Source organism: Cololabis saira, chromosome 7 (assembly GCF_033807715.1).
Source record: "Cololabis saira isolate AMF1-May2022 chromosome 7, fColSai1.1, whole genome shotgun sequence".
NCBI classification, from domain to species: domain Eukaryota; kingdom Metazoa; phylum Chordata; class Actinopteri; order Beloniformes; family Belonidae; genus Cololabis; species Cololabis saira.
Window position 1 is genome coordinate 9,835,943 of NC_084593.1, and position 23,998 is coordinate 9,859,940.

The 23,998-nt window shown below is 38.9% G+C and overlaps 1 protein-coding gene across 1 annotated transcript in view; it reads right to left on the minus strand.

Moving 5' to 3' along the window:
• tapt1a (transmembrane anterior posterior transformation 1a) overlaps positions 1-23,998 on the minus strand; it is a 35,395-nt gene that overhangs the window by 8,735 nt on the left and 2,662 nt on the right. Inside the window, exons 2-13 of the mRNA XM_061726146.1 lie at positions 23,466-23,596; positions 21,241-21,359; positions 13,815-13,977; positions 11,905-12,040; positions 10,490-10,587; positions 10,253-10,322; positions 9,576-9,656; positions 7,702-7,811; positions 7,554-7,613; positions 7,380-7,448; positions 6,702-6,778; positions 4,284-4,450 (exon numbers count right to left, since the gene is read on the minus strand). Of these exons, the coding sequence (XP_061582130.1) occupies positions 4,284-4,450; positions 6,702-6,778; positions 7,380-7,448; positions 7,554-7,613; positions 7,702-7,811; positions 9,576-9,656; positions 10,253-10,322; positions 10,490-10,587; positions 11,905-12,040; positions 13,815-13,977; positions 21,241-21,359; positions 23,466-23,596 (1,281 nt within the window). The remainder of the gene's footprint in view (positions 1-4,283; positions 4,451-6,701; positions 6,779-7,379; positions 7,449-7,553; positions 7,614-7,701; positions 7,812-9,575; positions 9,657-10,252; positions 10,323-10,489; positions 10,588-11,904; positions 12,041-13,814; positions 13,978-21,240; positions 21,360-23,465; positions 23,597-23,998) is intronic.

Genomic DNA, 23,998 nt, shown 5'->3' on the forward strand with positions numbered 1-23,998 from the left:
GGCCTAATGGCTCAACAGCGCCCCCTAGAAACCTTTGTGCCTCAAGCCCCACAATACGGTTTGACGTACATGCACGAAAATCGGTACACACTTGTATCATGTCGCAACTTAAAGAAAAGTCTCTTGGCGCCATGGCCGAAACCGAACAGGAAGTCAGCCATTTTGAATTAATCGTGTACTTTTGCCGCAATTTATGCCATTTCTTCGGCCGCTTCTTCGCCCGAACCGTAAAGTGCACCCAGGTGTGTTATACATCAAAATGTGTGTCTCCATACTGCGACGATGGGCATTACTTTTCTCAGTCAAAAGCGTTACCGTGGCGATGATAGACGCCAAAAAGCACGCCCCCCTTCATCTGATTGGTCCATATTTGATAGTTCCTACTTTCTGCCATAACTTTTGAATGGTTTGACATAAAGAGTCTTGGGTGGTGTCATCGGACTCGGTTTTGTGTCCTTGAACATAATTGGTGCAAATTGCACGCGCGAGGGCCCGTTCATCGCTGCTTGCAGCTTTAATTCAGCTTAATGTTTTTATTATGCTTTGTCTTTTGTTATAAACATAATTTTTTTGTTTCTGTGTCAGTAGAAAAAACATAAGGAGTAAAAACTAATGCCAAAAATGTGCAAGTGTTGAAAATGACACCGTTTACTGACCTGTTCAAACAAGAGTAACTTCATCAAATGTCCTCTCTTTACTAAGAATCAACTAGTCAAACAATGCATTGATCATCCACATGGATGCTGATGTAACCATGGTTACGTCAGCATCCAATAACAAAGTTATTCATGTTTAACTTAAAGTACAACATCTCCTCAGGTGGAACTTTAGTTTCTGAGTTGGTGTTTTTGTCCATTCTATTTGGCGGGGGGGCAACCCCCCTATAAAAGGCTCTGGCCCGCCTAACCTTTCCCTCTTTGTTCTGTGATGTCTTCAGGGAATGGGAATGAAAATAATTTGATAATCGAACGGCTTGAGTCCAGTCATCCATGATACACAACGCAGAAGCTAACCGCCACCGGTAACATTATTCATTTATTGTTGACTTGTTTTTGTAGCTTTAACTCTCATTGTAGTTTTGTCAAACTGAATACTGAATACCCTTCTTCTTCTTCTCTGGAAATATGTGATCTTTAATCAATTTGGTCAATGTGAAACTGCTCACGACTCGAGTCTGCCCTCTGGACAAAAGCATCCGCGACACACAGACGGCAGATGGCTCTTAACATCATCTGAATCCAGATCACGGTAAAGAAAAAGACATGCAAATTAACGTAAATGTGCAGCCAAACCAAAAAAGCAGCAGGTGAAACACAAAGACTGTTTGTGTGAGAAAGATTTAGTATTTCCTACAACCTCCGAGTTGTTATCGTAGTGTGTTGCTTGACGTATGAGGTGGTACGGCGTGAGGCTGCAGCCCCGAAACAAACGATGGTGGGAGCTTTGTTGTCAGATGACATAGTGAACCACGAGCATCTTTGTCATTTGAAAGCTCTGTGTTGACGGCAGCAGATGGGTCCGTGGAACACACAGAAGATGTCTGCAGGGTTTTAGCCGTGAATGGCAAGGAGATATTGCCACCTCTTAATCTGACTTTGATCGGTGTAGGTACAAGGCCTGCATGACAGCTTGCCACAACATGCACGTGACTGAGGGGATTCTTGTGTAAATATTATTGCACAGATTTCTTTTTTGGTAGATTATCTGTCTAAATGTGGAACGGAGGAAGACACAAAAAGCTGTTGTTGCTGCAGAAGCCACTTTATGCCGCTCTAATGCACTTGGTAGAAGGGTTTATAATCAATCACATCAAATATTAAAAGTATGAACCAATCACCAAATCAAGTCTAAATGTAAAGAAACACAGAATATATATCCGTATTTAAATCACAAGATGATTTCATCTAGGTTTCCATGGTAACACAATGCACAGCCTTAAAGAGCAAATTGCAGGTTAGGGTTTTTTCAAAAATTATACCTGACCTTATGTGAAAATGACTATGTGAGAAGTTAATGTAGGATTTAATATGTTTTACAAGACATAAGGGCACGTATTCAGAGGAAAAAGTGGCCGATTTTAGCAAAGCTCCTAAAAACGCTTTTTTTTCGAACACTGCGTCATATGACGTAGCAGGAGGGAGACGTCTCCACAGCTCTGCCCCATCTGACTGGGCAGTCGTAGGTAGTAGTAACTAGCTCTGTCTGAAATTGTATTTAATTGTGTTGCTATTCTTTTTAAATCACATTCACAGTGATGTAAACTCAAAAATGAATACACAAAAACGTAAATAAAAAAAAAATATATATATATATATATAAATCATGAAAAAAGTCAGGTCAGTCTAGTGCGCATGACAGCTTTGCTGAGACGAGCTCGTGAGCGCTGCAAATCAAAGATGAGGAGACGGAAGCGGTTTCTGCCGACAAAAACATGGCAGGAAAAAGGAAGAAAACGTATCATTTTCACAGTGAATGGGAGGGAGAGTTATTTTTTACTAACGTGAAAGAAAACTGTGTGTTTCTCATTTGCGATGCGACTGTGGCGACGGCTAAAGGCTGATTTCAGGTTCCGCGTTACACCAACGCAGAACCTACGGCGTAGGGTACGCAGCGCCGTAGGCTGTGCGTCCATTTTACGCGGAACCATAAATCAGGCTTAAGCGGCACAACGTGGAGACATTTCAGTAAATATCAAAAGATTTATTTTAAAAGGAGTCAAAAAAAGGAGTCAATTTTATTTTAAAAGGAGTCAAAAAGGAGTAAATTTTTCCTCCACTGTCCTCCACTGGTTCTCCTCGCACCACAACTCAATCTCTCTCCTCTGACCATTATTTCTCCTGACCCTGGTCTGTTCCTGGTCTCTTGTACGGCTAATGGGTTCGTAATTATAAGGCTGTGGCCCGTCATATTGATGTGAATACACATTCACAACCTCTTCAGTGTCACAACTAACATTAAGATCCATTATTTTTCCTATCGTTGAAATTCACCGCGCTCCCTCCCGCTACGTCACTTCCGGTTCAGCTTTTTCAGATGCGGAAGTAAAATACTCTCACAAAAACAGCTCGGGAGGTCACTGTAGTATATATTTATGCGTATTTCAATGAAAATTCAGTTCCTACATTATTTTCCTACACATTGATTTACAGGGGTCTCCAACCTGCAATCTGCTCTTTATGTTTGTGTGACGTAACTGTTTCTTTAGTGACATAAGATTGGACTATCGATGGGTTTCACCTTCTTCTTCATCGGCCATGTCTCTTTAATATGAGCAGCACACGGTTTTGCATTTTCTCGTTAGAAAATGTATCAACATCCCTGTAAAAGATGCTGTCTTTAAAGTAACATATGGGGCAATTAATCTCAGCTTATGCTGCCATCATGGACGTGTAAACTACTTTCCCAATGATACAAGCTCATCCCATCACAGTCTGTCTTGAGGACTTTCTGCTGATCTGGACCACACAGAAACCATATCTCTCATAAATATGTGGAATATTGATTTGACAGACCAGCGTACAAGTTTCCACTGTACATGGATCCATCCTAAGTGTGAAAAGTGTCAAAAACACAAGTCTGAAACAGCATTTATGTTTGCAAGCTTGTATTACGGGTCAAAAACATAAAAGTATGTCCTCATAGGGTGCTACATCTTTTATTCTCCTATTCACTCCTATATATTTCTTATGTAAAGCACCTTGAATTGCCTTGTTGCTGTGCTATACAAATAAACCTGCCTTGCCTATAAGAAAAAAGCATTTTTTCATACCATCACAGCGTTTCCTGATCTTTTGGTTTACAGTTGCACACAAGGCCTTAAAACAAATCTCTTGTCATTCCAGGGGTTGGCTGTGAAAAGCCCACATATGCACAGTTTTAATTTACCAAAGTGTCTGAGCATAATCAGGCTGAGATGATTGTATAATTATGTAAATTGATTGGGAACACTGGCTGTAAAATCAGGCCAACCTGTGACAAACTTGTTCTGATGGTTTTTCTGACATCGTGTTGAGAATAGTAACCAGCGGTGACGTTTTTGAAGTTAGACTTAAGTAATTCATGTATTCAAGGTTACCATGACAACTACAGTTATAATTCATCTTTTTGTATTGCTTTGTGAACTGTTGTTTAAAGAAATGATTTATGTTGTGTACTGATCAGCTTTGGCCGTACGAGTCTGCAGGTGTGTCTACAACAAATACACAGATAAATGTGCACGATGCACTCGTTAGCTGTTCTTGTAGCGGCGATGTTCCTTTCCACCTGGTCGTGTGTGGTTTTACCTGAAGGTGTGCGACATTTGGCCAGGTCAGCTCTGCTGGGGGTCTTTGCAGACGACGCGGTAGCGGAGGGCTTCTCGAACAGTTTGTCCTCCATGTTGGCTCTCTTGACGTAAATGTACGACTTCCCCAGCAGCACGATACTGTTCAGCACTTTCAGCGTCACCAGCCTGCAGTGGAAGAAGGCAGTGTGAATGAAGGGAATCAGTTTTAATTCTGCATTTTTCTGCACATAGGGCTGAGTTGCAAGTACAAGTGCCACTGGAATTAATATCTCTGAAAAAAACCACATCTAATAACATTTGTTGCTCTAAACTATAAGTGAAAATTCGGTGAGCCGAACAAAATGATTGGATGATACGTCACAATATTCTGACTATTACACACAAAACTATCCGTAAACGTCAAACTACAGTTAATTTGGCGAGAGAAGGGATCTGCAAGGTGAATTCATTAAAAATTTAAAGCAAAGTCCATAATTTTATACAGGACTGTCTCAGAAAATTAGAATATTGTGATTTTCTGTAATGCAATTACAAAAACACAAATGTCATACATTCTGGATTCATTACAAATCAACTGAAATATTGCAAGCCTTTTTATTATTTTAATATTGCTGATCATTGCTTACAGTTTAAGAAAACTCAAATATCCTATCTAAAAAAATTAGAATATTCTGGGAATCTTAAAGGAGCTGTATGTAAGAGCAATAATAAAACGAATCATAAAATGACCCCGATATGTCAACAGACATTTAAAAATCATGTTCATTTCAAATACTTATGTCACTGACAACAGCACTCAAGCCAGGATATTCTAGTTTAAAAAGAGGAGTTGCAGCCCTCAACTGATGTTTATGTTGTCATTTTTTGTTTTGGCCTGAAGCTCCACCCTCCACCTATCTCCCAATCACCAAGTCAGTATTGTTTCGGCATCCGGGTTGCCAGCTCGGCTCTAATTATGGCAGCCATGACAGCTTACGTTCCTGCTGCATTCTGCAGCCTACCTGGCAACCTCTGGTCGGGGGGAGGAGGGGGAGGGTACACGCCGCTCAACAATATTTTGAAAGTGACTGCAGTACCAGTTTTGGACATTTCTTACAGACAGCTCCTTTAATCTTAAACTGTAAGCCATAATCAGCAATATTAAAATAATAAAAGGCTTGCAATATTTCAGTTGATTTCAATTCAATTTTTCAATTCAATTTTATTTATATACCGTCTAATACAACAAAAGTTGTCTCTAGACGCTTTCCAGAGACCCAAAAACATGACCCCCGAGCAATTATTATATAAACAATGGCAGGTAAAAACTCCCCTAGTGGGAGAAAAACCTTAAGCCAAACATTGGCAAGAAAAAACAGATTTTTAATGAATCCAGAATGTATGACATTTGTTTTTTTTTAATTGCATCACAGAAAATAAAGAACTTTATCACAATATTCACATTTTCTGAGACAGTCCTGTATAGTAAGTTCTGCTTGAGGATGACATTTTAACTAGTAATTTATGAGAGTTTTAATTTGACCTATCATTCACTGAGCACGACCATTTTCCACTTTATTGTTTTTTTTGCGGTGAAACACAATGTTTCATTTTTATTATGTAACTCGGTTGATAAATTCTGGTCAAAATAAGCAGAATTAACTAAGTCATAATAAACCAGATTGTTTGATTCGTCCTTCGAGCTGCTGAGATATTGCAGTTATCAGAATACCTCACCGAAGTCTGTCAGGTTTAATTCATCTCAAGTACTAGCCATTTTCAACCGCCGCCATCCCATCAATCCCACAAGGCTGTGGATGTTCAGCATCCTTCTGCATATGCAGGCTCTTCTGGAAGGCCTGGACTCTGACAGGAGCGGCAGACGGACAGATTTGGGTCTGTGGACCACTGCCTCCTGTGATGGGGCATTTGTGGCTGAAAATCGTGTCATCTGAATCTTTGCCAGGCACGGTTGTATTTTCAAGCCTGAGCTATTTTTAAACCAGGGGGTGGGGAAGGCCAGAGATGGCACTAGAGATGACAACACTGTGCTCTTCACCCTGCGGGGAATTCTTCAATCCAACGAGCCCAGTGGGATCCAGTGAAATAGACTGAGCAGAGCTATCAGCAGCACAGCACAGGGAGAACGTGAGGGCTCACTGTTGATGCTTATATAACCACGTGTGTCTCAATCCCACTGTGTGAGACTCAGAGAGCAGGTCTGCCTCCCAAACATAAGGGTCAAGTGAATTTCAACCAATTTTACCCATTATATTTGATGGGGGGGGAAATAAAAAAGGGTTGACACTTGTCAACTAAATAAATCCTACAGGAAAATGTGGTTTCTTGTGGAGGAAATGCAGAAATGTGCGTCTGAAGAGCTTTCAGGATTTGATCTGGGATGAATTACGTGGAGCATCAGTAATACAAAGCTTACCCGAGATAAAAGAGGAGCATGCACGTGTACGACAGTGCTCCCTGCACCTTCACTGAACTCATCACCACTCGGATAAGCTGCCAGAAAAAAACAGAAGACATGAGGAAAAAAAATCTGACGTGAGCGATACAAAAACTCAAATAGGCAACTATTTCAGGTTGCAGCTTAATAATAAAATAAATAAATAAATAAATAATAATAATAATAATAATAATAATAATAATAATAATAATAATAATAATAATAATAATAATAATAAAATAAAATAAATAATAATAAATTAATAATAAATAAATAAATCATAAAAAAATCAAACAATTCAATACAAATACAAATGTTCTTAAATTGTGAATGAGCGGGAGCAGAAAGAAGAAGAAATATTTGTGAAGTTATTTCTTGGAAAATATCTATAACATAAATTAAAAATAAAAAAAAAAACAAAAAAAAAACTAAGTGAATAAAAAACTAAAATAAAATAAAATTACCGCCGTCTAACGATAATGGTAGGTAGATGATAATAATAATAATAATAATAATAATAATAATAATAATAATGATAATAATAATAATAATAATAATAATAATACTAATAATAATAATAATAAAATACTGTCAAGTTTTTAATTTTAGTGTTAGGTTTAGATCTTGAACGACAAGAAAATAGTTCGTTTTTTTTACCAGAACAGCCAACGGTAGAGGGATGAAACCCATCCTCCGGGCCACTGAGTCACTGTAGTCGGTGTAAGCCTACACGGCAGCAAACAAACATGATTACAGCTCTTGACAAAACTGAATCTATTTGCTGTGTGGGCTTGGTGCTGTTGGAGAATAATGAAGGCGACAGTTGCTTACGTTCTTCTGCCGACTGCTGACAAGATCAAAAGCCAAACTGGCTCTGTATTCGCTGTACACCTGGAGGACACGCAGCGTTACACATGCACTCCATCGGAGAAGTTATTGATTTATGACGGAGGAGGAATTAATGAGTTCTGGTTCTTACATCTGCAGTGATGTCGTTGAACTTTGTGATGAAAGCGTGTTTAATGACGTCGACCGCCACTTCTGAGGTGACGACCATGAAGACATCAGGGAGCAACACCCACAGGTGGTCTGAGGGGAAAAAGGCATAATATGCGTTACGTCCAAATAGTTTTATATGTGTTTGGGGTAACGTTCGCCTAGAGACTGCACATGATTTGCTACATTTACTGGACTTTCTCATCATAAATGTAAAGGGGACCTATTATGAAAAACAGGTTTTTTCTTGCTTTAACACATATAAAGTGGTCTCCCCTCAGCCTGCCAACTCAGAGAAGGAGGAAAGCAACCAAATTCTGCAGTGACTGTACAGCCGCCCGGATGAGCCGTCCAGTGTGATGCAGGGTTATAATAGTTTAGAATTTTTAATTTTAGTTTAGTTTTATTTCGTTTTGACATTTTCTCCTTCAATTCAGTTAGTTTTTTCTTTTTTTAGTGTGGGTTTGCTAGCTTTTATTAGTTTTTATATTTTCAAAAATGCTTAGTTTTAGTTTAGTTTTTAGTTTTAGTTTTGACGTCGCGGACCGTGAGGCGTTAAGGTGCCGTAGCTGCCAGTTGGAGATAAACGGCCAGAGTGGAATAAATTGATCCTACCAAGAGGCTTATATTGACGGGGACAAAAACTGAGGAAATTATATCTATAATTTCAGTTCGTTTTAGTTAGTTTTCTAAACACACAATATAGTTTCAGTTAGTTATCGTTTTTGTCTTTTAATTTTCGTTTTTATTTAGTTCAGTTAACGAAATTGTTTTTTCAATTTTAGTTTTCGTTATTTCGTTCGTTTTCGTGAACGATAATAACTCTGGTGTGATGTGGCTTCTACGAGCCGTTCAGATTCTGTTCCCTTTCGTTACGTAACCAAAATGCGATTTACATCGGTTGGCCTCCGATGCGTGAAACCACGCCCACAACTCACTCCTCCGGCCGGAGCTTCCGCCATTTTTCCGTAGCGGTGTATCACGTCATTCAGGCAGCCAATCAGCACAGAGCCTCATTATCATAGCCCCGCCCACTCAGAATCCTGCATAGATAATGAGGTTAGAGAATGGGAAGATAAAGACATGGCTCAGAGGCTGAATTTCTAATTTATTTAGCAAAAACAATGAAAAGCTTGTTTTTAAGACATTCAAGGCCTGTTTAAAATAGGTATTAGATGCCATAATAGGTCCCCTTTAAAGATGCATGTTTTGTCTTGTCGGCCACACACAGTTTCCATTTTATCTGCAAATAAACAGAACTTTTCAGTATCAATTGATTCCTTTTCTTTTAAAACAGACTCAATCATGCAGTATGTCATCATGAATGAGACAAAAAGGCTAAAAAAAGCAGCGTTCTGCTTCATACATGAGTTTCTGAAATACCATAATCATACTTTCCACTCCCCTAAAAGAAAGTTGGTAGATAGCTTACTGGTTCCTACGTTGTACAAATGAGGGCACAAAGTGCAAATACAAGCCCTGCAGCTTGGTGGAGAAGAAAACTACGCATGGTTTTTGTATCTGTAGATTTGGGCTGACAGGGCATGTATGTCAGTGATTGAGGGGTTTTGTTTTTCAGACTTGCACTGCTGTCGCAGAGCTGTCAAACAGAAACACCCGACCTCATCCCTGATTCTGCTGCGTTATTGGTCGTGAGGGAAAACCCCCTGAGATGCTGCAGTGGTCAGCTGGGTCTGATCGCGAGATGGAGCTGAAATCCTTTTAAATTCCTGGAAGTTACATTTTTAAAGTATCCACAATAAACTCTGGGGCAGGAGACTGTTTGTGTTTACTGCTATTTAAAAAAAGGGAGTGAACTGCGGTTTGGGAATACCGACTAACTAAATAAATCATTACCTGCATTCCATGAGAACTGCTCCATATTCCTGAGACAAACAATAAGCAGCAGAACGTAGCTGGTGAAGCGTTCTTTGATATCTGCGGGATACAATAAAAACACGCCATTACAGTTTCACAGCTGGTGAGAAACCGTGAAAATGAAATGTGATAATTAAAGCGTCTTATTTCAAAAACAAAGCTCAATGCAATAGGCCTATGCTGCAGGGGGGCAAGATCCACTGGGCGGTGCCTCTCACACTTCTTCTCCTCTCCTCTTCCCTTCCTCTCTTCTCCTTTTCCATTTTTATTTACTATAAGTATCTCATAGCCAACATTTCTGTCCATCGTTCCTGTAGTTTCTTGTGCTGGCCCCCCTTTTTCCTCTTTTGTGCATGTTTGCAGGCCGGAGCTTCAGGAGCTGCGTGCTGGCCTGCTTGGCTTAAGGCTTTTCTCCCACTAGGGGAGTTTTTACCTGCCATTGTTTATGCAATAATTGCTCGGGGGTTCATGTTCTGGGTCTCTGGAAAGCGTCTAGAGACAACTTTGTTGTATTAGACAAATAAAATTGAATTGAAATGCAGGGTGATTTCTGCAACATTGAGTCAAGCTGTAGGCACGTGCTTGAAACAGTTGCTATTAAGGTGAAAGGGGTCAATGTGAAAAGTAGCAGAAAATAGAGTCGTCAAATATCTCACCGCTGTTGGACATTTGGAATAAGTTGTTCTTCTCAAATTTCTTGAAAACGCTTCCTTTGATCTCCACAAACTGAGGTGTAGAGAAAAAGACAACAAATCCACATAAAATATGAATTATAAAGACTATTGGGTTGACTATTATGTTTTAAATGTTGTAAATGTGAGCACTACCGGTAAGTGTCTCTCTGTGTGTGTCTGTATGTCTGTGTGTGTGTGTGTGTGTGTGTGTGTACCAACATTGTTGGACATCATGATGGTGAGCAGAGACTTGTTGTGCGAGTTGAAGGCGACGTTAAGAGTTGAAGCTTGGACCATGATGAGGATGGCATGAAGGACTGACAAATGACAACTAAGGAAAACAGCAGTTTAACAAAAACCATCACGCACATTGAAAACTTTAAAGGTATTGTGACATGAAAAACACATTTTTCTTGATTTTTTGTGTTTTGTTGGGTGTCTTGACATCAATTACACCCAAAAAACAACGAACTTTTAACATTCAGTGTATTGTGTGCTTTCTGGGATTTTCCGCATAACTGTGCAAAAACGGCGCACCTGGTTTGGTGGCGGATCGTTACGTAGCGATCCGCTAAATCACCGCCCCCTCCACCCAGCTCCCTGCCTCCTCTCCTCTCCAGCGCACCATAAAGGCTGATTTATGGTTCCGCGTTACACCGACGCAGAGCCTACGGCGAAGGGTTACGCGGCGACGCGCACCGTATGCTGAACCCTACGGCGTAGGCTCTGCGTCGATTTAACGCGGAACCATAAATCAGGCTTAACAGCTGTTTAGACCCTCTTCTGTCCTAATCACCGGAGGAAAACTGCTAAGAAGACCCGCGGCCACTGACTGGACTTAAGATAAGGAGACACTGCTGCTTGCATGCCTTTATTTTTATGATTGTTTGCTGTGGACTGTCTGCTTCGCCCTGCTGCTTTTCCGTGCATGCTTCGCCTGTCGCTTCCGGCTTAACTCTCCGACGCCGCTGTGAGCGTATTGCTCGCGGGGAGCTGCGGTCCCGGTCCTCTGGTCCCGGTTGGACTTCATCCCCGGGTTGTAGTCGCCCTGTCTGGGCTGTGTTTGTGGTCGGTGTGCGCGCGTGTGTGTGGAGACGCCGGCAGAAGTGTGTAGCGGTTGGTTGGAGGAGGTTTGGAGGAGGAGCGGCGCAATGATTGACAGGAAAGGGGGAAAAAGGAAGTGTTTTTCACGGCGCAAAAAAACACTGTCATAAAAAGCCAGGAATGCAGTACTAGAGTGAAGTTTTTCTTGTTACACTCTTTTAGACACATTTGAGGGATGTTGGCCAAGACTTTTAATAGTGTAAAAAGCATGTTAAAAATGATGTCACAATACCTTTAAGACAATCTTTAGACTACCTCTCCAAAAAGCTCAATCCTGTGATTGTAATTGGCAGTTTTGTTGCAAATGTAACCTTAAACAAATCCTCTGCCTGCTCCGTCAATAACAACATGAAACAAACTGTTAATGATGGGCCGTGGAGTCGTTTAAAGCTCAATACTACAAATCTCAACACTGGTCTCCAAACCACCTACATGAGGCGTTGTACATTTACATGGCAGATGGGAGCTTGAGAAAACTAATATATGTGTGTCATACAACAGAGACGAAAAGTACCACTCAAGAAGGATACAGACGTAAAAGACGGCCATCAGGAAGTGAGGGATGACTCCTATGTTGTCTCTTTTCCGTTCTTTGGGTTCCGTGGCTGTCCAGTACAGAGCATCCAAGATGTCTTGACCAAAGGACGAGAAGAGGCGATCTGCAACCTTACAGAAGTAGGACAGGTCGGATCACAACACCTTTCCGGAGATGGTAATACATTTTCCACCTGTGAATAATTGTTCTTACCGCAGAATAATCATTTCTATAGTCATAGTCATTGTGATGGTACATCAACTTCCAACAGGTTTAATGACACCTCTGTCATGGTCTGAGGGGTCTGTATCGCCTTCACTGGCACTATGTACCGTATTGGCCCGAATATAAGACGGTGTTTTTTGCATTGAAATAAGACTGAAAAAGTGGGGGTCGTCTTACATTCGGGGTCTAGACATTATACCCATTCACAACGCTAGATAGCGCCAGATATCTTTAAAGCGAATGCTGAACTTAAGTCCCCAGGCCAAAGCCAACCCCTGTCACGAAGAATAAAACTAAAAATAGCGGTAGCACGAAGAAGAAAAATAAAAAATAGCGGTAAGAAGGAAAAGAGAAGAAAATAAGAGAAGAGATAACAGAAAAAGGAGAAACAAAGCGACAATCTGGAGAAAAAGTGGGTGGAAGATCGGCAGGTTAACCGGCAGCTGAGGAGAAGTTATGATGCAAACTTCAAGATGAGGCAAAATAACATGCTTTTTCTCTCGAATATATTGTTATAATCATTTGTTTCAGATGTACTGTAGTTATTTTCTGTATAAAAATTGAATTTGGTGTTCAAAAAGCCTTTTTTTAAACCTGAGTCTTGAAAAAGAGGGGGTCGTCTTATAATCAGGGTCGTCTTATATTCGGGGCAATACGGTAACTTTGAGGTGGATGGTAGGAACCCTTCCACACTACTGGTAAAGCACTACTGCTTTTGTCCAAAGGAGCCGCCAAACTCAACAAAAGCTGAAAGTTACGTTGTGCTGCTTTAAAGAAAAAAAGGGTTATAATAACAGCTCTCAAATCCATGAGCAGCAACAGTTGCTTCTCTAAGATTATTGATGATATATTGTGTTTCCTTGTTGACAGTGAGTTTATGTACACTTGAATCCTGCAGAACAGCAAACAGCCAAAGTCACCTGGCTGCTATTTGCCCTCTTAATTCTTACGGCAGCCGTAAGAACGGGCTCCAGTTTTCGCTCACATTCCTCCACTTTACTTTTTGATAAATAAATGGAGTCTAACTGGAATATAAAATGAAACTTTATTTAACTTTAAAATATTCAGATTTTATTTTTTGTTTTTACCTAGGACTTGAAAAAGAGTGTACTTTATAATTTTCCTGTACAGGACTGTCTCAGAAAATTAGAATATTGTAATTTTCTGTAATGCAATTACAAAAACAAAAATGTCATACATTCTGGATTCATTACAAATCAACTGAAATATTGCAAGCCTTTTATTATTTTAATATTGCTGATCATGGCTTACAGCTTAAGAAAACTCAAATATCCTATCTCAAAAAATTAGAATATTCTGGGAATCTTAAACTGTAAGTCATAATCAGCAATATTAAAATAATAAAAGGTTTGCAATATTTCAGTTGATTTGTATTTTTTTTTTTTTTTTTTTTTTTTTTTTTTTTTTTTTTTAAATTGCATTTCAGAAAATAAAGAACTTTATCACAATATTCTAATTTTCTGAGACAGTCCTGTAAGCCCGTCAGCTGCAACGTTAGATCCAGTCCCCTCCTGTTGGAACATCTTGTACCGCTGCCGGCCTCAGGATACGTTGTACATTACATGTAGGAGTAATAACTACCAATAAATCATTGACCGGCTAAATGAGGGAATCTGGAAAATGTTTGTCAGAGTGCAGTGCGAGGGCGAGGGGTTTTACCTCCAGCATGTTGTAGATGATGTACAGCTTGATAACAGACTGTCCTCGTATTAGATGGTACATCATGGAGTAATCCACGTAATGCATCATGGAGAAGCACAGCACCAGGATCAGGCCCTTCAGCACATCACAGACCTGCGCTGGCTGCAGCAGGCGCGACCCGCTGACCACAGAGACACAAACAAAGCACTTACAGCACCTGTCCTGGCAGAGACGCCAACACTGGTTCAGATCATTGGTGGAGGCCTTACTTACTGCATGCTAAGATACAGGCTGTTGTACATCCCGCAGGACTGAGCATGCACATGAGTGAACAGGTAAATGCATTTACAACAAGATGCTGACAAATACACACACTTTTACTTATGAACATGAAGGCATGTGTAATTATTTGCAGCATCTGCACATGCACACGTTTTTAAAGCTCCACATCATCAACATGTTGCTTCTCTGGCACACATCCGGACCAAAGAAGTGTAGATGAGAGCAAACAGGCAGCACAGCATGGATTATTACTGCTGGATATTCACACTTTGAATCATCTTTAAGTTTTCATTCCACGAGAGAAAAAAACAGGATAACAAAAAAAGAAAATGTGTTTCTGCTCAAAGTTAAATAATTAAATATCAAAGATAAAAATGTGGATTATATTTTATTTAATTTATACAGGACTGTCTCAGAAAATTAGAATATTGTGATAAAGTTCTTTATTTTCTGTAATGCAATTAAAAAAACAAAAATGTCATACATTCTGGATTCATTACAAATCAACTGAAATATTGCAAGCTTTTTATTATTTTAATATTGCTGATTATGGCTCCCAGTTTAAGATTAAGATTCCCAGAATATTCTGATTTGTTGAGATAGGATATTTGAGTTTTCTTAAGCTGTAAGCCACGATCAGCAATATTAAAATAATAAAAGGCTTGCAATATTTCAGTTGATTTGTAATGAATCCAGAATGTATGACATCTTTGTTTTTGTAATTGCATTACAGAAAATCACAATATTCTTATTTTCTGAGACAGTCCTGTATACATGGGTCTTCTCTGTTGTAACTACTTGATTATGATTAAATAACTGTTCTTTTTATCTTCTGTCAACAAAATAGACCATAGAGCACAAACACACACTTCTGCGTCTAAGCATTGTACGTTTATGGAAATGTTTCAGTTATATCATAAAAAAAGGGATTCAACCACTTTAAAACTAAGCATGAAAAATAGAAAACGCCGCCATCTGCTACAGAAAGAGTTAAGCAAGTCTTGAAATGGCGATAACACATTTAAACATGTGCAGCTTTCAATATTAGCCGTGGTTTGCTGCCGCAGCTTTGGAGCATGTTACGAAAAGGTCTGACAAATCCATAGGACTGGTTATTTAATTCATAGTATGACAGGGATGACTAGGAAGAGCTCAAGCCAGCTTAATTCTAAAACTTCCTACTTATTTTCCAATGTCAGATGTGCATGGGATCTGTATGTGAAAATATGTCGCAGCAAATATGCAGTTAAATACTTCTCCTCTTCTCCGTCTTGCTGACCTGCTGGTTAAATAATTCAGCCCCTCCTCCCACCCAACCGTCTGGCTTTTTTTTTGCATCTCAGAAAGCTGTTCTCAAATAGAGCTGTTGCTCATATGATTGCATAAGTGGAATATCATTTGACAAACACCGCTCAACAATCTTCCACTAAAACTTTACAAACTACGATACTTGACTATCTCACCACGAGACACCGCACGACGCCCATCAACTACTCCAACAGCCACTGTTACCTTCATTAACTTGAGTGGCAGTTATCTAAGTACATAAAAAAAAAGAAAAGAAAGCAAATGAATATGTTTCAGATGGATGAGACTGGTGAGCAAACTCAATAAAGCCTGAGGTGGAAGTATGTATAAATCAGCTGAAACTGTTTTCTGACTCAGTGAAGTGAGGTGAAGGTATGATGATGATTTCTTTTTCCTTCATGAGATAAAAGACACTTAAAGTCCTTTTCATGAACCTGTTAGTCTGCATATTGTTTCATCTCATAGCAACGAAGAGCAGAAACGAGAAGATGCCTAGAAAACTGTGCAAAAACAGAAAAGATGTTTTTGTTGGAATGAAAATGTCTCATGGTTTTCTCCGCTGAGTCTCCAGCTCCATCCAGTGGTCACAGGGAAACTTCTTTTTATGAAAGGTTATAGCACAAAGTTGCAACAAAAGCAAAATGTTCAATGCATTACCAACCAGAGTTATAATAGTTTTGAATTTTTCATTTTAGTTTTATTTCGTTTTGACTTTTTCTCCTTCAATTCAGATAGTTTTAATTCGTTTTTAGTGTGGGTTTGCTAGTTTTTATTAGTTTTTATATTTTCAAAAATGCTTAGTTTTAGTTTAGTTTTGGTTTTAGTTTTGACGTCACGGACCGTGAGGCATTAAGGTGCCATAGCTGCCAGTTGGAGATAAACGGCCAGAGCGGAATAAATTGATCATACCAAGAGGCTTATATTGACAGGGACGAAAACGGAGGAAATTATATCTATTCTTTCAGTTAGTTTTAGTTAGTTTTCTAAACACGCAATATAGTTTCAGTTAGTAATCGTTTTTGTCTTTTAATTTTCGTTTTTATTTAGTTCAGTTAACAAAATAGTTTTTTCAATTTTAGTTTTCGTTATTTCGTTCGTTTTCGTGAACGATAATAACTCTGTTACCAACTTCAGCACTGAATCAGTGTTTTCATTTTATACTTTACCTTCCATATTTAAACTTTTTTTTAAATCAATTCTCAATTTATAATAACGTCCTCTAGGAAGATGAGGAAAAAAAAGTGCTGAAGTCGAATATAAAGTAGTTTGATTTTTAAGTTTGGGTTTCTGACAAACTAAATGAGGCATTCACAGAGATAAACTGCAGCAAAAAACAATACTGTAACTTTCACATTATCAGTTCATTCCAGGCAATCAAATGTCTTTCTAGGGGGAAATGAACTCAAACAACATCTGATTATTTATTTTCCCATTTGAGAAATCTACCCCGTCTCTCACTTATTGGCAGATGAGAAGGGGCTGGAGCAGGTTAAATCTGGGATAGATGGAGAAAATTGTTGCTGAATTGCTGTTTATTATGTCGTGCTTTTAATATTTAGCTGGCTAAAGCACAGGAGACGGTGAAACCTCCTCATGAAAATCTCATTTTTGAGCACACGGCTCGCTGGATCCGAAGCACCATCTCCCTCTCTGCGAGCACAATCTCCACGGCGTGCATGAATATGTTGTTGGAGTACAGTCAGCTGTGTGCTGCATCACAAGTAGCCATTGCTGTTTCCTATTCACACCTTATCACCATTATACACCCCGTTTAAATCCCAAGGCAATAAAAAAAAAAAAGTAAAGAAAAGAAGAAAAAGCTTCACGGCTGATTCAAGGTCTTTTTAGATAGAGCAGTTGGGGATGTATGGGGATTTTTCCCTCCCTCCCCTAACAACAGCTAGTGAGAGCTGCCAGAAAGGGAAGCAACCGAGGCCCAGGCTGCTCCACAGAGCTGCGCAGAAACTGTGCCTTCACCTTGAAACTGTGCAGCTGCTAAACAACACAGAGACGACAACGACCATGCAGGCTCAGCTTCCCTGGAGTGGTCTGAAAATCAAACGTCCCCTCGGCCGTTTTGCCTTGGAGAGAGCGGAACGTGATGCGTGGGACAACGCGGTATAGTAACAGACAGGATGGAGACCAATGGAGATGGTGAGATGATGTGCATTTGTGGGGGCAAATCAGGACACTGGTGATGTTTATGGGAGCGTACCTGCTTCTTCTGCAGTAAGGGCATGTGTGCACCCTGCAGGGGGAGGAAGGGAAGGGAGGAATCAGGAAGGAGAGGAGACACACCCCCTCCTGAGAGGTTTGGGCTATGCACTTCAAATGTTTTACCATATTTAAGTAACTTGGATCTATACTCCTAAATGGCCAGCTTTTACCAATAAAAAGTACTCTATATCAAATAATTCTAAATATAGAGTAGTATTAGTACTACAAACTATTACTTCTCATGTATTGTTTTCAGGACCAAGACTTAGAAATAATATTAAATGAGTATCTTAACTCTTCAAATAAATATACAACAATCAGAGGTGTCAGAAGTATTCACATTCATTACTCAGGTAGAAGTATAGATACTAGAGTTTAAAAATACTCCTGTAGAAGTTGAAGTATCAACTCAAGTTTTTTACTCAAGTAAAAGTATAAAAGTACTGGTTTCAAAACTACTTAAAGTATAAAAGTAAAAGTAATGTAAGGGGGAAAAAAGCCATTGAAAATGAATGTATCTTAGTATAATGCAAATATATTAAAGAACCATATGTGTATATAATAGTTGTAATAACAACCTAAAAATGTGTCGTTCTATCCTCAAGTTTAAGAAATTGTTTAAAGAAAATACTGTAAATAAATATAAAACACTATAATTATAAAGTATATTATCAAAAACATTCTAGAATGTGAAACGTCAATTTTATATTTTGTCTTACTTATTTTTGTCTTCTTTATGTATTGTTTGTTTCCACGGAGTAAAAGCTAATGTCTCATATTTTTGCTGATCATAAGAAAAAAGGGTAGGCATTATAAGCTACGGCTTCAGCCTACACCTTTTCGGCAAAAGAAATGTTGTTATTTTTTCTTTCCTTTTCATCTTGTTCTGCAAAAAGTGTGTACAAGCGGAAATAAAGATTCATAACAATAACAATAACAATACTATTGAGCATTAACATGTGTTTCAGAGAGCAGGAGATATGATGACTAGTTGCCTATAAGTATTGTAATGGTGCAAAAAGTCAAACTACAGAGGCATGTTATCATTTATCCTAACCTTCATTGGAATGTACATCCAAGTTTAGTTGCAGGAATCTGAGGGAACGGATGTAAGAACAAAACTGGACAAGAACATCTGAAACAACCACAACCAAATTCACTCTATCCGGATGGAGCAATTTAACTGGATAGTTTTTTTTTTAAAGGCCGAAATGAAATAGAGTAACGAGGCTGTTTTTAAAATGTAAGGAGTAAAAAGTACAGATAAGTGCATGAAAATGTAAGGAGTAAAAGTAAAAAGTCGTCTGAAAAATAATTACTCCAGTGAAGTATAGATAACCAAAATTTCTACTTAACTAAGGTAACAAAGTATTTGTACTTCGTTACTTGACACCTCTGACAACAATAAACTTTAGCCTGTAAAGCTTAGACTAACGAGTCTTATTGGTTCATATAGATATTAATAAGAGATTACTTTTTACAGAATGCCTAGAGGACTTTTTACTCCAATAAATTGCACACGAGTTATGATATAATACACAATCCATATATCTGGGGAAGCATGTTTCTGGACATGGATGCTGGAAGTCAGGGTTATCATGCATTTGCAGTTTTCTGTTTTAAGTCACCATGCTAACCATGCAGCTATATGTACATCAGTCATATGTACACAGTTAACGGGACATGATTACTAATATATCTTGTCTTGTGTACCATTGATAACATATCTGTGCCTCTCCTCTCTCTGTTCTTCATCCTCTCTTCCTATCTCCCTTTTCCTGCTCTACCTAGCTGGCCTTCGGCAGGAGAAACCAAGGTTTCTTCACTCTTAAAAGGGGATTTTTTCCTTTCCATTGTTTGGCTTAAGGTTTTTCTTCTGCTAGGGAAGGAAGAATTGCTCCGGGGGCTTGCTCTGTGTGTGTATTCCTTTATCTCTTGGAAACAGTTTAGCCACTTAAGGCATTTAGACAAACCTGATATCATCAGGGAATCAAATCTGAAGTCTTTCCATTCCATCATCTACAGTTTATCCCAAATATGAAGCAAACTTGTGAAATGTTGCTTCAAAGATGATGCATAGATGGCTTGTTTGGTGCAAATAAACCTGACTGCATTATTTCATCAGAAGGCTTTACTGTACTTGTGTGAACCTTGAAAAAGGAAGACAACCAAAACCGTTTACTTTGGGATAACAGTACGGAAAAAAAGTCTTTGGGCATTTTTTTAGCTGAATATATTGTGTTTAATCCTTCATGTCAGTGAGTATTGTTTATTATACAGAGACAGAAACAGCGAACCGTACATATGGTAAATGAAAGTTGTTTTCCCTTTGGATTTTGATATTTACATCACTTTTTCTCAAATACACAACAACAGATGAATGTAAATGTGACTAATGAATCACACCACACATCGAGTCTTGTCTGGTCTTTACAAAAGGATGCCATTACTGACGCTGAGAAACGGTCAATCCTCATAGTTAGTACTGTGAGAAACTGAGTTTAGGTGTGCCAGGTATTCTAGCTCTGTTGTGTTGATTTGAGAGTTCTGCCTTTAGTTGGAGGTTAACTGAACACACATTTCTGAAAGTCCCTTGAGCTGCTGAAACCTTAACAACAGCACGTCATCTTACATAGATCCACAAACCTAGTAGGGCTGCACAAATAAATATTAAGACCAAACATTACTGTAGGCTTTTTCCAACCTTGCATTGTCTAAAGCAGGGGTCGGCAACCCAAAATGTTGAAAGAGCCATATTGGACCAAAAACACAAAAAACAAATATGTCTGGAGCCGCAAAAAATGAAAAGTCTTGTATAAGTCTTAGAATGAAGGCAAATGGCGAAAGGGGAAATGTCAAGAAAAAAGTTGAAATATTGAGAAAAAAGTTCAAATGTTGAGAAAAAAGTCAAAAAATGTCGAGACAAAAGTCAAAATTTCGAGAAAAAAGTCAAAATGTTGAGAAAAAAGTAGAAATTTCAAGATTAATGTCGAAGTACAATCTTGAGAAAAAAGTCGAGAAAAAAGTCGAAATGTCGAGAAAAAAGTCGAAATGTTGAGAACAAAGTCAAAATGTCGAGAAAATAGTCAAAATTTCATGAAAAAAGTTAAAATGTCGAGATTAAAAAGGAAAGGAAAAAGGAAGAAAAAAAGATAAAAAAGGGGAAAAAAAGAAGAAAAAAAAGGAAAAAAAAAAAGTCGAACATTTTTTAAAAAGCTCCAGGAGCCACCAGGACGGCGCTAAAGAGCTGCACGGGTTGCCGACCCCTGGTCTAAAGAAATATACCTTTTCAGGTAAACCCTCTCTTATGGCCATCTTTCACCATGGGGCAATCTTAATTACACCAATAAAGAGGAAATGTGAACCGGGGAGGTCCTAAACACCCCACTAACTATCTAGCAAAAAGATTGAGATCCACAATAAAAATGTTCTAGTATCTATACACCTAAAGTACTGATGTTTATGTAGCAGTCAATAGCAATACACTTTATTTACATATTTTATGTTACGCCGTACATCATATGCAGGTATAATTACATTATTCTGAATGTCTGCAGATTTAGGAGTGTATGTGTGTGTGTGTGTGTGTGTGTGTGTGTGTGTGTGTGTGTGTGTGTGTGTGTGTGTAAGCTCTGACCTGAAACCACAGCACGGCAGGGTGAGGAGACGGAGCAGGGCCAGCAGCACCCTGAGGGGCAGCAGAGTGAAGACGTACAGGAAAGCATCCGCGCACAGGAAGAAGCCGAAGATCATCAGCTGGAACAGTCACACAACAACGGCCCAAAGTCACACCACAGTTGTCACAGTGAATCCAGGGTGGGTTACGCTAACAACACCTCCAAGTTAAATGGTGACATAAAAAAAAAAGTTTTTGGATAATTTGAACAGAAGGAGTCACACATCCCCTTTTTTTCCTTTTATATGAAGAAAAAGCTAAATGAAAGCTAAAATCTATCAGATGTGACAGAAAAGGAAAAAAAAAAGAAAAAAGTTCTGACTCAGAATAAGTCCTGCAACAAACACATGCCTTTAAAATTACATGATGAGACACTGGCTTGTCATTTCATCAGGAACTGTTCCACAAGAAATACCTTTAAGGGATCTAAAATCTTCCAGTCCTGCTTTTGAGAAGAAAACATGAAGGCACAGGGTCCTGTTGGGAGGGTTTTCCTCCCATTGGCTTTCCATGAGGCCCTGCTATACCCTGAAGTTGGCTAGTCTATTTTATATGTTTACATATCACTCTTTGGGGGAAACGGAGGGGTATGATTGGCTGGGACAGTTATGTAACGCTGCTGCACACATTGGGTCCCCTTTACTCACACATTCACACATCCCTATATAAAAGACAGCTTTATTATACAGTTTAAACTTTGAACTTCACTTATCAGACGTCCACAAACTCCAATGTAATATGTTACAAATGTGTTAGAACCAAGAATCAAGTTCTACAAAACCAGGATCTCTTTAGAAAAGCTCACAACAGAAGTCGTCTTTAGCAAAATGTCTTTAGCTTATGGGTGAAAGAAAGCTCTGATACTCCCAAATATGTTATCTTCTGAGAAGGATTTCATTGATCAAATATATTCTAAAATTATGATGGTCTCTGCCTGTCTCTCTGTAGGAAATAATTGGTTCCCCCACCCTGAAAATCCTGGCTTAAAGTGACAATTGAAAATGAATGAATGAATGATTCTCTAAAATACTAACTTACTTTTTAATCCCTATTGGATTACTTATTGAACATCAGCAGTTTAAAGTAGACTTGCTAGTCCTAGATAAGGACAAAAATATAAAAACATCCCCAATTCTGCCTTTAAACCCTCTCTTTACAACACCTATTCTTCCTACAGCAAATGGGGGCAAATATACCACAAGGACGTCATGCATCTACCCTCGGAATAAGACACAACAAAGTACCCCTCCAGCGTGGACTTACAGATGTGCTTTACTGTCCCCACTCATACGCATCCTTTTGTCAGGGGCTCTTTTGTCACAACAGCAGATCTATTTGCCCCCATGTGGTCAGAAGTGGCATTACTACTCAGAGTGGCTTCAAAGGCACACACAGCTTTGGCAGCTTTTGTTATTTCATGGTTTCCCTCAACTGAGAATTTGCATAAGCAGCTGTTATTAACATGGATTTCTGGCAGAAAAAGACAGATTTTTAGGTCAAGTTGAAGTCCCATCACGATCCCCATCTAATACATTCAGTGTTGAAAAGAATGACTATTATTTGTTAAAATAAAATCTGCAACTACATGCAGATGACATTCAGTTACTGCATTCGTGGCGTTTTTCATTTTGGTTAAAATGTGAGATCAACATGGAGTAAATGTGTCTGATGATATTTAAGTGGTGTCCCAGCATGATTTGACGTGAGATATAATCACAAATAGACCCTGTGAAGCATTTTTACAGACAGTTTAATACAAACTGCTATGCGAGTCCAGCACAGGTTACCATGGTGATCCATTTGATCCAGATTAAAAAGAGATACACATTCTTGACACTGGAAATCCTGATTTGAGACATGACAGAACTCACTAACCCGTGTACCCAGGTCACATGCTACATTTACGTGGTACTGAATTTAATTTATATGTTTTGATAACTTATTCAGTAGTAACAAAGAAAAAAATGAAATAAGTGAGCTAAAAGTTTGGAGTTGAGACATCGTTTAATCAAATAATGAGTTGGGGGTTGATGCTGGACATTTATTGAGGCTTAGAGGTGACTCAGTTTGCAGTATTTACAGAAAGACTGTAAATTCTAACTATTCTGATGAAGAAAACAGGCCAGCAGGTGGAGATAACTGAAGAAAAAAAGGAAGAACAGCTTAGAACTGTAAGTATACGCTACCTTCTCCAGCTCCTTGGGAATGCGCATGCATGTGTAAACTCTCTCCCTGCGTTCTGTATACTTTGCCTCATTGTGTTCCAGGAAGTAACCTCTGGTGAGTTCTGCGCAAATGAAGCGTGTCAACGATGGATCTGGAACAACATGAAGGGAACAGTGTTACCACAAAGGCATTATCTGCAACAACTGCAGCCGTCCACACAATGAGACTTCAATATCATGACTGTTACACTGAAGTGAAAGAGGGGGAAAGTTCTCACAGTGATTCAAACTAAACAGTTACTGTTTTATTTCAGGGCACAACAGCCTCGTACCACAGTCCCTAAACGTGCAATATAGGTTAAAGAGAGAGAGTGCATGGCTGTTTGTGAGTGTGAACCTGTGATGGTCTGGGAACCTGAATAAATACATCTTTGTAGAAGCTCCATGTGTTAAATAAAGTTATTGTCTAATAAGAGTTATATGATTATCCCTAATGAAAGTACTCAGCTGTAAAATCTAATTGCTGTTATTGAGCGCAGTGAGACTGGGTATAA